Below are 15,413 nucleotides of genomic sequence, written 5' to 3' on the forward strand. Positions count from 1 at the left end.
TTTCAATGCATTTGTAGGTGTTCAAAAGGAGAGGATGTCTCCTGAAGACATGTATGTGCTTTCTTCAGCTGGGTCTATTATCTCCGCTCCTTCTCCTAACCCTTATCCCCATAAGCCTCCCAAGTGTACCGACTGTGCTTCCCTCTTCATGAAGGTATCTACAATTGCCTTTTTCTTTTTCATTTTTCCCTTTTTTAATCCGTTTCGATTGTGTTGAAACTCCTGTGACATGCGAATTCTTCTTACGATTTTGACTGATAATGTGGATTTCAGTGGCTTACCACTGTGCTTTTTGCTACTATTTCCATTCGAGCACATGTGCTGTCGTCTGTTATTTCAGACTGGTAATGGGATGGTGATCTCTAATATACTCCATTATGAATTTAAACGATATCTGTGGCTTTTATGCAAGTTATCGGAGGCGATTATCCTCATAATTGGTCAGAAACAACATACTCTCCATGAAAATCTCATGATCTTCAGCTGGGGTTTCCGGCATAATGGTTAGAGTTACCAATAGACACAACTATTTCTTGGATTCTTATCCTACTATGTGATATGTCAAATGGTATATGTCCCGGTCACTGCGACCATCTGTTGTTATTGTTGTTGTTGCCGCATACTAGTGACTTACGTTCTTTTTCTTCCTTCCAATTAAGTTTTTGTAGTGAATTGGGGAAACTGTTAACTCAGAAAATAAAATCTATTTGGTATTTAAAAAAAAGGAAAACAATGAAGAAGCAAAATAATCAGACACATTCTGGATGTTTAGTTTTTTTCCCCCCATCTGAGGTGATTAGAAAATGTTTGGTTGCAAGTCAGAATTCTCTTTGTTCTTTGATGATTGAAGTAAATGCTATCTAATGCCTGAATTGTTGAAAATATAGTTTGCATGATCCTGAAGATGTGTGGTCTGTAGATGAGATTTGATGACAACACCATAGACTAAAATTTTATTTGTCTTTTAGTGCAGAATTCTCTGTTTTTTGGGTAATCATTGTAGACATAGAGCTGCATTATGCCATTATATAGCTAAGTATCTAAACTCTGGCATGAAATTCTGTAGATGTTATGTCATGTGTTATTCTTCCTTTGATCTGGAAAATGAACGTAGTTGGCTCCCTCAACTTTGATTTATCATCTGGCATAGGTAAAAAATAAAATTTTATCTCATATCAGATGTTCCAGTTCTAATTTGTTAACCATTCACTTTCCTCTCTGTGAAGTCTCTGCATTTTGCCTGGGATGAAATTTATTGACCACAACTATGATAGGCTGATATTTAAATTTCTTTTGGATATCCCCACAAGTAGCAGTTGTAACCAATCATTTTCCTCCCTTCCCAGGCGTATGAGATGCGGAATGCTGGAGCTGTCATTCACAGTCATGGAATGGAGTCTTGTCTTGTGACAATGATCCAACCATTCTCAAAGGAGTTTCGAGTAAATTTTTGTTCTTTGACTATTAGGAAGTAGATTGTTTCCATCTTGTCCTTCATGACGTATGTTCATACTGCTATGCTTGTGTATCAGCATTTTATTTTCTTCTGGTTTCTTTACAATAGAATATATCTTTGTTTACTACTTGCATACTTAAGATGATAAATCTTGAAGGTCTTCTCTTCCTGTTTGAGAGCAGAAGCAAATGATATGACATCGAAGTTCCTAATAATTGCAGCCTGAAGGACGGGTGCATGACTTTCATTTAATACTTAGGGATTCTCAATGTAGAGATCCAAGCTTAAATCACTTACTCAATATTTATAGCAATCTGCAGGCATGATATTCATTTGAGGAAGCAAATGATGATTTTGCAATAAAAAATCTCTTGGCTTTGTGTTACATTACTGTCATTTTGAAAACAGCATGCTTCTTTTGAAGGAAAGTTTTCGCCGTAACTGGAACAATTTTTTTGGAACATGGGTGGCAGAAGATTTTCTTCGCTTAAAAACAGCTATAAATTAAAGGGTAATTTACACATACGACCCCTGAGGTTTGCCGGAAGGATACTTTTACCCCCCAGTTTTGAAAAATTATGCGTACCCCCCTGAGGTTTGCAAATGGTAACAAATAAGCCCATTCCGTCAGTTCATGACTAACACTGTTAAAAATAAAAGGTGAACTGACAAAATTACCCTTGCAAGAAAAAAAAAAAAAAAAAAAAAAAAACCTGCAACTCATCTTCCCCAAATCGATTGGGGAAGATGAGTTGCAAGTGAAAATCTGCAAGGCACAACAAGAACCCTAGTTCATCTCTGATGTAAATTTCAATTGAACCTTCGTGACGAACATTCGCTCATATATCCGGACCATCACGCATAGAGATTGAACAACGAAATCCGAAACTCAGAAAAATCTGCTAAATATCTAATTCGCGGTTCAAAAATCATGAGATCAGACATCATAACACATCATTGAGGATGCAATTGATCATTTGATCTCGAGAAAATTCATCTGAGATGTGCTTAAACCCATAGAGATGCTCAAGGGTTCTGAATCTCAAATTTAGATCGATTAATCCATGATCCACCCAACTCCAGATTATAAGATCATATGTTAGAGAAAATGTAATTGATTGTTTGGCCCTTTCGACGAAACAAATCAGAGATCAGAGACTGAGTTTAGCGCAACAAATCAAGAACCAGAGGTTCTGCAATTCTTCAATCGAAAATTTCGATTCTTCTCCTACAACTTGATTCGAGGAGGTAGTGAATCAACGGTCAGCCAAGTCCAACAACCCAAAATAAATCCTTAGAGTTTTTCTCCGGAGAAGAAAAGAAACCCGCCGGTGATGGGATTCAGAGAACATTTCATATCGCCGGAGTGAAGTTCCAGGCTTGGCACGTTTAATTGTAGGAAAAGCTGCAATCCAGATCGTCTACAGTTGGGTATCCGGTGGCAGTAGGAGGAGATTTAGTTGAATTAGGGTTATTGAGAGAGTCCAGATTAGGGTAATAAAGATGCGAGATGTAAGAGAGTGGTTAGGTATTGGGGCTAGGGTTTGTTGGGAAGAAAGAAGAGGCTAATGGGGAAGAAGAAGATGGAAGAGGAAACAGAGGAGAAGAAGAAGATGAAACAATAACATTGGCGAACTTCTTTCTTCCTCTTCAGAAATCAATAATATCCAACAAAGAGTGAAGATTTTCAGGATACGTTTGGGGAAGATGAGTTGCAGGTTTTTTTCTTTTCTTTTCTTTTCTTGCAAGGGTAATTTTGTCAATTCACCTCTTAATTTTAACACTGTTAGTCATGAACTGACGGAATTGGCTTATTTGTTACCGATTGCAAACCTCAGGGTGTACGCAGAATTTTTCAAAACTGGGGGGTAAAATTATCCTTTCATCAAACCTCAGGGGTGGTATGTGTAAATTACCCTAAATTAAATTTAGGGGAAAAAGAACTAGAAAGGCAGTGTGGCCCCTGTGCCCAGACACAGAGGTGTGCAAAATGACCACCCTGCCCCCCCATGAAAGGCAGAAATCCGACCCCTATTGATGCTTCTGTCCCCCTCCCATTGGCCCCCGCACTGGCGCAGGGCCATGCTGCCTTTCAGGGAACCCTCTCCCTTAAATTTAATAACCTAACTTGATGCTATGTGGCATGCTTCTTCAAGGCAGTCAAAACCTCCCACTCCTGCAAGGTGCTAGAGCATTAATGTCTACTCAATTAAGCTTGGATTCTAATACTAGTCTTTTGATGAGCTTGGACTGCTTGGGAGGGAAATACTTAACCTTAGTTCAAGATAGAATATTTTATGGCGATTTACCTCATAAATCAGATTAAGTATTCTATGAGCTAGTAAACTCAGGTTCAGACTGCTTCAGAAGGAATTCCCAAGGAACTTGGTTTAAGGCCAATGCTGCAAGTTTAATGACTTTAATATTTAAATCATTAAGAAAAAAACCATCTTTCAATCTTCCCTCTCCCCCATAATTTATAAGTTTTTGTTATCATACAATTTTTGATTACGTGTTATCCGCATACTCAAAGATGAAAAAGAAGGTTAAATGTTTGTAAAATAACCAATAAAGACCGATGGAGTTAGCTTCTCATGTCCAGTCTGCTGTATTGGCCAAGTTAAAGGAACAAAATTTTTGTTTTGGATCATGAATACAAGATTTATGACTTGCCTCCTATTAGCTTTTGTAGAAGAAGAGTGGATGTCCCAGGCTTCTTATATTTACCATATGGAATGCATTAAAGGACAGTTCTATTTTGGTTAGTTTATGAAAAAAAAGTTCGGTTTTGTGAGTTTTTGCTTCATTTCCCATGTTAGCCGCTTCCAAACTGGGTTGATGGTTCTTTCACATGTATTTTGTCAGTTCTCTAAAGTGCTGAGTCCTATAATGTTTGTGCCATTCCTAGCGGCTATTGGGACAACATTTGTGCATTCATTTTAATATATTTATGACATCTTTAGAAGGAATTAGTTGAACTCAATACCCTTCTTTGGTAATGTGCTCGTGTAATAGCACCCAACTCGTAGAGGGCACATGTGGGAGTTCTGATAAGAGTGCAATCGATGGATTTATAAATTATAACTCACAACTTTAATGTCTCCCCTATATAGTGTCCGACCATTCTGAAAGTAAGAGTTTATGATTCCCAGAGACTTTTATGTTGACTACTTCGTACCAAACTTAATTCCTAATTTATGCTCACATTTAGGTTTCAAGAATAAAGGTTTTTGATAGTGTTTGGTACAGATGGTTTGTTATGTTGTCTCGCTTAGTATTATTGAGAAGCTTCTAGCATCTATTGTCTAGGGAGAGGCTTGACTTACTTTTAGTGGCCTGTAAAACAAGAATAGAAGTTTGGCAGCAGGGGATTACTGGGAAGCATCAGATAAGAATGACTCCAATAATCATGCAATAACCTATAGAAATCACTCCTCCTATTTCTTATAAATTTGAAGCTCCATATTTTGGAAGTGATGAGTTGATGGAGAAAACAGAGAAGAGATCATATGTAAGAAACATAGATAGAACTTTCCTGCTTTTAATTTTGGGCTGTCTCTACATTCCACCAGCCACCAGCCACAATTTAGACTGCGCCACTTTGTCATGTTGTAGACATGAGTGGTCCATGTTATGGAGGTCTGCACACCAACCTCAAGGGTCAAGTTTCAGCATCAAACAAGCTGGAGATGTGCCTCATAAGTGAGTTTAAAGTGACGGAACATTACAAAAGTGCCATTAGTTCCACTAGGGTGAAATGGGCATTCTTGTAATTTTAAACTAATTTTTTAACCACTTCCAATGCTTGTTTCAAGCTGAAATTTGACTAGTGAGATGGGTGTGGGGTTCCTATAGCATGTACCCACGCACATCCATCCATGTATTCCATGTGTCAAATGCCACCAACAGTGGTTGCATTTAGATTTCTGTTTAATTTACTTAGTTAAAGCATCCAACAAAAGATTGAAGTTGGATGGATCTGGTTTTAATTTCTCAAATACTGCATCTCGTTTAATTCCGTTGTTTCTTTAAAAATTAGTTACTTTATTATGGTAATATTACTGATTCATATTTATCAATTCATTTCTCCTCCCTTGGGCAGCTGGCGTCTTTGGAATCTGTGTAGTGTCTGCAGGATGTAATAATTAGGTTACAAAATACGTGAACTGCTTTGATCAAGATACTGCTTATTTTACTTTCAAAGTACTTCTTTCACATTGTGGTTATTTTGTTTGATCTTTCCTCCTTGCATGATTATTGTAAGTTCACGAGCTGTATGTCCTCGCCCTTGTTCACTTCTCCTCTCCCATCAACCCTTTTGGATGCATCCTCATCTTTTGCTTACTATGAGTTTCCTGTTGATTATTAGATTACTCATATGGAGATGATTAAAGGAATTGACGGGCATGGTTATTATGATGAGCTTGTGGTCCCAATAATAGAGAACACTGCCCATGAGGGAGAGCTCACCGAATCTCTTAGTGAAGCGGTAATTTTTTCTTCAATTGTTCATAGTTTTCCTATCTACTGTTTCTTGTTGACCTGTGTCCTACACATGATTTCCTTTTTCAATAAAATAATTACAACTTTGATAAGTGATTGTTTGGAATAAGAACATGGGACCTTTTCTTGCTTGAACACTCTTTTGAGAGAATTAACTGCTTCTTATCAAATGTGAACGCTCTAGTTAGCTCTTATAATTTGAAGATGGAAGTATAGATATTCCTCTCTCGACTTTGTTTAATCAATATTTCTGTGAGATTTGATTGTGTCGTAATGACAGAGTTATTTCTGCTTGAAATACTGGCAGGTTGCTCCTCAATTATTGGCAGTATCAAATTGGGCCACACACACACACAGAGCCCCGGGGGGGGGGGGGAGAGGGAATCCTTGTTTTACTTTGCTATGATGTAATGGTCTGATAGTACCTGCCTGTTTCTGGCTAAATTACCGCCCTAATAATTATATGAGCAACCAACAAATCCTCCTTAGGATACCCACCTTGGCCTACCGCTTGTCCACCTTGCTGCTTTTCCCATGACCTTGGGGTTCTAATGGGCCATTCTAATCACCTAAGGGATTAGGGTTAGAAAACCTCATGTAAATCGAGAATCACAGGGATTAGGAACCAAATCAGAATTTAAAGAAATTCAATAATAGAATATAAGACGGTTAAGATGGTCATGAGAGTCTGGTCGAATGGTCTATTGGGAATGGAGAACAAAACAAAAAATTTTGAAAGGTATTTGACGGTCAGATTCAAAGGTAAGTGAGCCCCAAAATACAACAACACACTCAGCCTTATCCCAACTTAATGGGGTCGGCTACATGGATCCAAACAAAACAAAGTAGGGAAAGATGGGAAAAGAGGGATGGAAAAATAGATGACAAAAGAAAAATGGAAAATGACAAATGAAAGATTAAATTAAGAGGGAAGAGGCACAACCCAGCAGGTCAGGAGAATACCAGCCAAATGGGGTTTGGTGCATGGATCATTGCCCTCCAATAGGCTCTATCCGAGGTCACACTTGGTACAAGACCTAGACAATGCATGCCCTTCCTCACAACTTCTCCACTGGTCATTTTAGGCCTGCCCCTAGCTCTTTTAGCTCCTTCAATCGAGATCATATCGCTCCTCCTTACTGGGGGCGTCCCTAGGCCTCCGTTGAACATGACCATACCATCTCAAACGACTCTCTCGGAGATTGTTATTGATAGGGGCAACTCCTAAGTCAGCTCTAAAACGTTCGTTCCTTAATTTATCCTTCCTAGTTTTTCCGCTCATCCATCTTAACATCCTCATCTTTGCTATACATAGCTTCTCAATATGACATTTCTTAATTGCCCAACATTCTGCCCCATACATCATAGCCGGTCGTACAACAATCCTATAGAACTTTCCTTTAAGCTTTAAAAGAATATGTCAGTCACACAGCACTCCGGACGCACCTCTCTACTTCATCCTTCCCACTTTAGTTCTTTGTGAAACATCATCCTCTATGTTACCTTCTTTATTTATGATTGACCCCAGATATCTAAAATAGTCACTTTGTGGTATCTCTCTTTCTTCTATTCGCACCATGTTAGTATCAATCATAGTATGACTAAAATTACACATCATATACTCCGTCTTCGTTCTATTAATCTCAAAGCCTCTTGTTTCCAAGGTAGATCTCCATAGCTCTAATTTAGCGTTAATCCCTACTTTTGTCTTATCCACCAAAACATTATCATCGGCAAAGAGTATACACCATGGGACCTCGTCTTGAATGCTCTTGGTTAGGTTGTCCATGATAAGCGCAAATAGGTAAGGGCTTAAGGCTGAACCTTGATGTAACCCAATCGTGATTGGGAATTCCTTACCTTGCCCTGCCCTCCCACAGATCTCACACTAGCCACCACGCCCTCATACATATCTTTAATAGCATTCACATCTCTACTCGCCACCCCTCTTTTCACTAGAAATGCCGGATTAAATCTCTAGGGACCCGGTCATAGGCTTTTTCTAGGTCAATAAAGACCATATGGAGATCCTTTTCGCTTTCTCTATATCTTTCCATGAGCCTCCTCAGCATGTAGATAGCTTCTGTCGTGAATCTACCTGGCATAAAGCCAAATTGGTTCACTTAGATATGAGTCTCTCTTCTCAAACAGGCTTCAATAATCTTCTCCCAAAGTTTCATAGTATGACTCATTAGCTTTATGCTTCTATAGTTATTTCAGCTTTGGTTATCACTTTTATTTTTGTAGATCGGGACTACCATACTTCTTCTCCATTCATCTGACATCTTCCTTGTGTTCATAATCTTGTTAAAGATATTAGTTAACCAATAAACCCCATAACCTCCTAGGGTTTTCAACACTTCTATTGGAATCTCATCAGGGCCTGGTGTCTTGCCTGCTTCCATCTTTCTTAAGGCTTCTTTAACTTCTGCCACACTAACCTTTCGTACATACCTATGTCGTATGATGTCTTGTTGAATAGTGTAATTGTTCGGGTCATTTCTACTTGACCTATTTCCATTTAGTAGGTCACAAATATACTCATCCCATCTCTTCACAATGTCCTCGTCCCTTACTTTTACTCTCCCATCCTCACCTGATCGAAATTTCTACTCTTCCTTTCTCTCATCTTAGCTATCTTATATATAGATTTTTCCCCTTCTTTTGTGTTTAGGTTGGTACAGAGGTCCTCATATTTCTTCGCCCTAGCCATCCCCACAATCTTCCTAGCTTCGTTTCTGGCATCATTATACCTCTTTTTATCCTCTGTATCTTTAGTCCTTTGCGATGTCTTAAAACAATCTTTCTTGGTTTTAATAGCCTCTTAGACCTCCTTGTTCCACCACCAAGTCTCCCTAGGGGCCTGATGACTACCCTTCGCTTCCCCTAGCACATCTTTGGCAACCCTCTTAATACAAGTCATCATCTCGTTCCACATTGCATTGGTGTCCCTCAAAGCCCTACTTTCCTTTTTGTGACCACATTATCAATAAATGTCCTTTGAGACTCTCCTTTTAATCTCCACCGACTTATCTTAGGGTACATAGGTTCCCTCCTACGCTTCTGGGCATTGAGGCACATATCCAGGACCACTAGTCTATGTTGGGTGGTTAGGCTCTCCCCAGGGACAACCTTACAGTCCTTACACACCATTCTATCTACCTTTCTTGTTAAGAAAAAGTCTATTTGACTGGTATGATTTGCACTTCTATAGGTAACTAAGTTCTCTTCTCTTTTTTCAAAGAAAGTGTTCACATTGGAAAGATCATAAGCTACCGCAAAGTCTAGGATTGAGGTCCCCTCCTCGTTCCTCTCCCCAACCCCGTAACCACTATGGACACCTTCATATCCTCTACCATCGCTCCCAACATGTCCATTCAAGTCACCTCCAATAATAATCGGTTCATCCTGGCCAAAACCCTGCATTAAATCATCCATGTGTTCCCAAAACTGTCGCTTACTACTTTCATCCAATCCTACTTAGGGTGCATAAACGCAAACAATATTGACAACCTCTTTCTCTAAAACCAATTTGATGGCTATGATCCTGTCTCCCAGTCTTTTGACCTCTATTACATCATTCTTTAGATCTTTGTCCACAATTATGCCCACTCCGCTTTTATTACTATGAACTCCCGAATACCAAAGTATGAAGTCATCCAACACCTTAGCTTGTCACCCTTCCATCTTGTCTCTTGGATACAAGCAATATTTATCCTTCGTCTCCTCACATCATCTACCAACTCCAGACTCTTACCCGTTAAGGATCCAATGTTCCAGGAAGCTAATCTAATCCTACGCTTCCAAAACTAGTAACTTCCAAAATTGCTAAGAACCAAATTAGTAACTGTTAAATTAGAAACTACCAAAAAGAGTAACTACCAGATTTAGAAAGTAGAGATTATAAACTTTCAGAAATAGAAACCAGATTTGGAAACTGATGAAACAGAAAATAGAAGCCTCAACCACAGTTAGAAAGTAGTGCTGGAACAGAAATTAGTAGCAGATGGGAAATAGAAACTCTAAACAGAAAACCTAATTAGTACTGAAGAAGATAATATCCAGCAGTAACATAACAAACAATAAATAGTAACTAGCTACCATAGATAGAGAAGGTTCAGAAAACTGAAATTTAAGAAACAGAATAGTAAGTAGTTTCTGAACTTGATGGACTTATTCTGGTTCTGAAAACTGGACAGAAAAGTTAGCAATCTTGAGATCAGAATATGCAACTGAAAGAAGAACAAAACAATACTAAATTTCGCAGGAAAGAAGTGCAGAAAACAGACCTTAGTTGACTGAAGAAAAAGAAATAGACAAAATAAGATTTGGGCCTTCACAATAGAAAACCTAATCTCGTATTCTCGTAAAGGACTCAAATTCCTCATAATTGGGCTAATAGAATTGGGCCTTTACAATAGAAAACTTAAAAATACTTAGCCCATGACCCATATAACCCATTGGGGACTTAAAAATCGAGTCTAACTTGAATCAATCTTGAACCGCAAGGTTTGTCTGAACCAGGTGAACCAAACCAAACTGCAGGAAAAATCTTTTCTTCCTCTTCTTTCTGCTGGAAATCTGCATCAGATTCTCTCTGATAAGATGAGAAGTGTTACGACTATGACATCATAGAATATGACTATCAATCCATCCACTCACACACTGGGTCCCTTGGTTTTACACTGTGGGGTCCCTTGGACTTAGTTGCTGGATCAACACTCAGTAAGTTAAATCTGTCATAGCTCTAGCCTTTCTCCTGAAAATAAAATATGCAACTGCAAAACTTGTTTAATCAAGAGTTCTGTTAGATGTAATTGTGTTAGGGTAGCAGCATAGATAATTTCTGTACGGAGTATTGGTGGGTTGCTCCTCAATTATTAGCAGAATCAGACTATATGGTCCCTCATAGACACATGCACACACACAGGGGGATCTTTAATTACCTTTGCCATTTTCTTCTCTCTCTCTTAATAAAATGAATTGTGGCATCATTGTCCTCGTAACTTAGGACTGCTTGCTTAATGTGTCAGCCAACTAGTTTCTGTTTCCTACTCTATGCTTTAGCTCAAGGGTGTTGTCTAGAAAACAATTGCTCCATCTCCTGTGACTGAGCCTGTCTTGGGAATTTAAATATTGATGTGCCTCACTGTCAAAGTGGACGATGTTTTTATATGCTAGGTGGTGAATCCAATGCTTCATTGATTGCACAAAAGCTTATTGTACTTAAATTATGCAGATTCAAGCTTACCCAAAAACTACCGCTGTTCTTGTTCGTAACCACGGTATTTATGTATGGGGAGACTCATGGATCAGAGCTAAAACTCAGGTTTATATTATTTATGTTTTTTTTTAAAATTTTTTATTCAGAGGTTTGTATCATTATGGAGAAAATAAGTTTGTCATGTTGCTTTAAGATTTTTGAATGGATCAAGTTAAAAGCTTCACTGAATGTTTTCTGGTGAATAAATGACTTGGCATTAAAAAATTTTTCAGTATTTGGAAGTTTTATGAGACTAACTTAGTGAATGAACAGTTCATTTAGGAAACGAAATGTCTAATATTCCTTATGACATGAGTGACACTCCAAAAGACCTGAGCATCTGGTCGCATCCAAGATATGAAAGTAGCTGAACTTCCCTTAAATAATATAATTATCATATCCCTCTCACAAAGCATATACTCATCAAATTTCAGCCTTAACAGGGTTTCCTTCTCAAATAGGAGCAGAACATGCTCTCAAGACTGCTCCACTGATGCATTGTTTTTGTTATTTTATAAGTTCAGGCTTTTATTTTCTTGGTTCTCAATGATCATCTTTTTTCCTTTGGTTTTTGAAGATGATATCCACTATTCTAAAGACCGAGGTTAAAAAAATTTGATTGTTGGTAATTTTCCACAAAAAGTAATGGGAATCTGGGAAAAGTCTCTCCCCCCCCCCCCCCTCCTAAAATAAGAAAAAACTGATTCAGTGAAAATTTCTTTGGGATAAAACACTGGGGAATTTGAAATTCTGACAGAACTAAAAAAAGAATGTTAAAACCAAGGTTCTAAAACTCGGGTCTCGGTGGCATCTCGGCCCAGCCAGAAACCGAGACGAGTCGAGATCTCGCCTAGTTGCTGCATTTTTTTATTTTTTTTTTGACTCGGACCCCCAACTCGGTGGGTTTTACACATATTTTGGGTCTGAAACTTGGTATTCAGCCTATTTCAGGCCATTTAAACACAATGACATGCCCAGATTTCCCAAAAAACAAGTCCAAATATGAGTTTCACTTTGGACCATAGGTTGGTAGGCGACGAGTCGTTCTAAAACAACCTACTCTACACATAATTTAGTAATACATAGCAAATTAGCAATCAAAACATCCAAATTAGTACATATCAATCAAAACATTCAAATAAAAAGTACATTACATCAATGTTCTCTGAATTTGTTACATAAAATGTGATCGAGTAATAAATTCATCCCCATATTGATCCACAAAGAATTCTCATGTCATAGAATTGCTGAAGTGTTGCGCATAGTGTGACACAACCTCCATATAAGTGTTGTCATCAACAACCTCCCTATCTTAGGGTACATGAGAGGCTGTTGGTATGAGATGTAAGATCCACTGCTACTGTCATATTGAGTTTGAGGCATGCATGGCTGGTTTGGGACTGGGAATATGTACCCAAAACCTGACCCAGAGCTTTGACTGTCAAACTCAACTGTTGGCTGCCCATACTGACCATAGCCACTATATTCAGAACCGGTGCTCTCCTGGCCATAGTTATAGCCATGATGATGCTAAGATGAATGCCATGATTGATGCTCACTAGTAGTATCTATACTCATGCTTCCGAAACTTGCAAGCATGGTGTTCATACTACTGTCATCATCCTGAGCATGTGAGTGTTTGCGACCCTTCTTTCTGTTGTATGTTTTAGAGTGGCCACCATGGTCTTGATCTTTAGTGGCATGCGTAAACTGAGACTCACCTGTGAAACGCACAGGGTCCTCCTGCGTTCCCACTTCACCCTGGTATTGCTCGCGCATCCCCTCATGACAATCATCATAATAACCACCACTCTGCATGCCACCACCACCACTATCACCACCACCATCACCACTGTCATCATCACCACCATCGTCATCATCAGCAGAACTTCCTATAGCAGGCTTAAAAGGTCTCGGTGAGTCTGAATGTGCACGCCCCTCTTGCGACGACATATATTCATCAACATCAGTACCGGTTACAGACGCAATGGTGGGGTCGTACCTACCCCTAGGCTGATCCATATCGGGTGCACCACGATCCCTCACCCACTAGGATAGGGGATCCTCATCCTCATCAGAGTCCTCTTGGAAAATGTTAGATAGTTCAATGGGTTCTTTATCATTGGCTTCAATTCCTTCATGTATGTGCCTCATCCTTAATCTCATATTGAAGTGCACATACACAAGCTGCTCCAGTCGTTCGCTACCCAACCTGTTCCGCCTCTTTGAATGTATCAATGAGAATGTACTCCAGTTGCGCTCACATCTGGAGGATGAACAAGTTTGTGAGAGCACTCTCACTGCTACCTTCCTCAGGTTGGGTGAACTTGTACCATAAAGCACCCACCATTGGCTGCATTACAAATATAAAATATTAAGAATATGTACATTCTAAAGGGATAAAATTATAATTCATAAATGTAATATCATGCCACCTACCAGGGTTTGACTTTTGTCTACCCTCCACTGCAACATGTCGACCGAAACTTACTAAGGCCTCTCTGAAGTATTTGATCTATTTTCATTTTAAATTTCAAACATTGTTAGAGGTATTAGTATGTGCTATTTAGTAATTACATTCATAAACTAACAAATGGAGTACCAAAGTCCCATACTCTCACCTCATCATTGCAGAGAGCTTGTATCTTTGGATTGGGCTCCAACTTCTCTGTAACAGCTTGAACTGCCTCTCACAAATCTGTGTCTAGCCCAAGATCATGGGAGTACTGATACTTTGGATTCAAATAGTATGCTGGTAAAGTAGAAACCACAAATATAATTTGTTAGTGACTTAATGCCTTTGGGTTAAATATGTAAATGTAAAAAAGTTTTAACATTTAAAGTGTAAAGTATGATGAACTCACCAGCTTTATGCAATGGATGACTCAAGTGCTACTCCCACCGCTCATCAATGATGTTAATGTAGGACTTTGCACTTCGAGGTATAGCAGCTCTAACCATTTCCTTCATTTTTTGAATGGCAGCATAAATGTGGGCCAAGGTAGGCTTATTCTCTATATTAACCATCCTCAGTACTGCCACCACTGGCTCTAATATGGCAACCACTTTCTACAAGTCCTTCCAAAATCCATCACTTGCAATGGTCTGTTGTGCTGCCTTCCTTTCTTCTGACTTAGAACCTTGCTAACCAAACCATTGTTCACTTGCAAACATAGACCTCAGACCTATCACCTTCGTCTGAAAGCTCTTCAATGCAATGTAATTGGTGGCAAATCGAGTGACACCAGGCCTTACTAAATCTCCATTGCATTTGTCCCTCAACAAGGCTAAAGCATAACCATGGTTATACAAAAAATTTGTTACTTGTCTTGCCCTATTTACCACACTCGCCACCAAAGTCTTTTTCCCCATGTCCTTCAGCATTAAATCAATAGAATGGGTTGCACATGGAGTCCAAAAGAGCCGGATCCTCTTACTCTTCTTATTCATCAACTTCTCTCCAGTTTTTTTAAAGTTGGAACCGTTATCCGTCACAACTTGGATAACGTTCTTTAGTCCTACCTCCTCTACCATTTGCTTTAACTCCTTATACAAGTATGATGCATCCTTTACATGCTTTGATGCATCGATAGACTTCAAGAATACAGTCTTCCCATTGCAACTCACCATGAAATTTATGATGGAAAGTTTAGTAGGTCCAGTCCAACCATCAGCCATAAGAGTAATCCCATATGTCTCCCACATTGGCTTCAAACCATCAATATAATCTTTCAGCTCCTATACCTCCTGAGGCAAATATACATTGTATAATTTATGTGGTGAAGGCCCCTTCCATCCTGGGCCAACCCTCCTTGCAGCATCAAGGAATGCATTATAGTATTTTCCTTGTGCTACATTGGTTGGAATGCCATGGTAAAGCATGAACTTGCTGAAGGCTTTTCGTGTTTCCTCTTGTTTACCACCAAACATTTGCGGGATGGTTGGCTGGTAGGCATCTTGTTGCCTAAAAATTGTTGGATCCTACTAAAAAATGGGATCTGGAGAATGTGCTCGTGGTCGGGTTGGGGGTCGTGGTATATTTCTTGTCCCAGTGCTTTTCCTCCTCTCATTTTCTTGCACTGGTGCAGCTGAGCCAGATTCACTAGCTTCTCTTGCTTGCTCATATGCTCTTATATTCTCAAAATGAAAACTTTGTCTACTCTCAGCCAAAGTCTGCTGGTAAATTCTCCA

General features: G+C 39.1%; 1 protein-coding gene across 3 annotated transcripts in view; it reads left to right on the plus strand.

The window, feature by feature from the left end:
* LOC122652271 (probable bifunctional methylthioribulose-1-phosphate dehydratase/enolase-phosphatase E1 1) overlaps positions 1–15,413 on the plus strand; it is a 38,388-nt gene that overhangs the window by 317 nt on the left and 22,658 nt on the right. For all 3 annotated transcript variants that reach the window (XM_043845967.1, XM_043845968.1, XM_043845966.1), the window contains exons 2-5: positions 18–154; positions 1,347–1,442; positions 5,826–5,945; positions 11,199–11,288. In XM_043845967.1, coding sequence (XP_043701902.1) covers positions 18–154; positions 1,347–1,442; positions 5,826–5,945; positions 11,199–11,288 — 443 coding nt within the window. The remainder of the gene's footprint in view (positions 1–17; positions 155–1,346; positions 1,443–5,825; positions 5,946–11,198; positions 11,289–15,413) is intronic.

The sequence above is a fragment of the Telopea speciosissima genome, chromosome 2, assembly GCF_018873765.1.
Source record: "Telopea speciosissima isolate NSW1024214 ecotype Mountain lineage chromosome 2, Tspe_v1, whole genome shotgun sequence".
Taxonomy (NCBI): domain Eukaryota; kingdom Viridiplantae; phylum Streptophyta; class Magnoliopsida; order Proteales; family Proteaceae; genus Telopea; species Telopea speciosissima.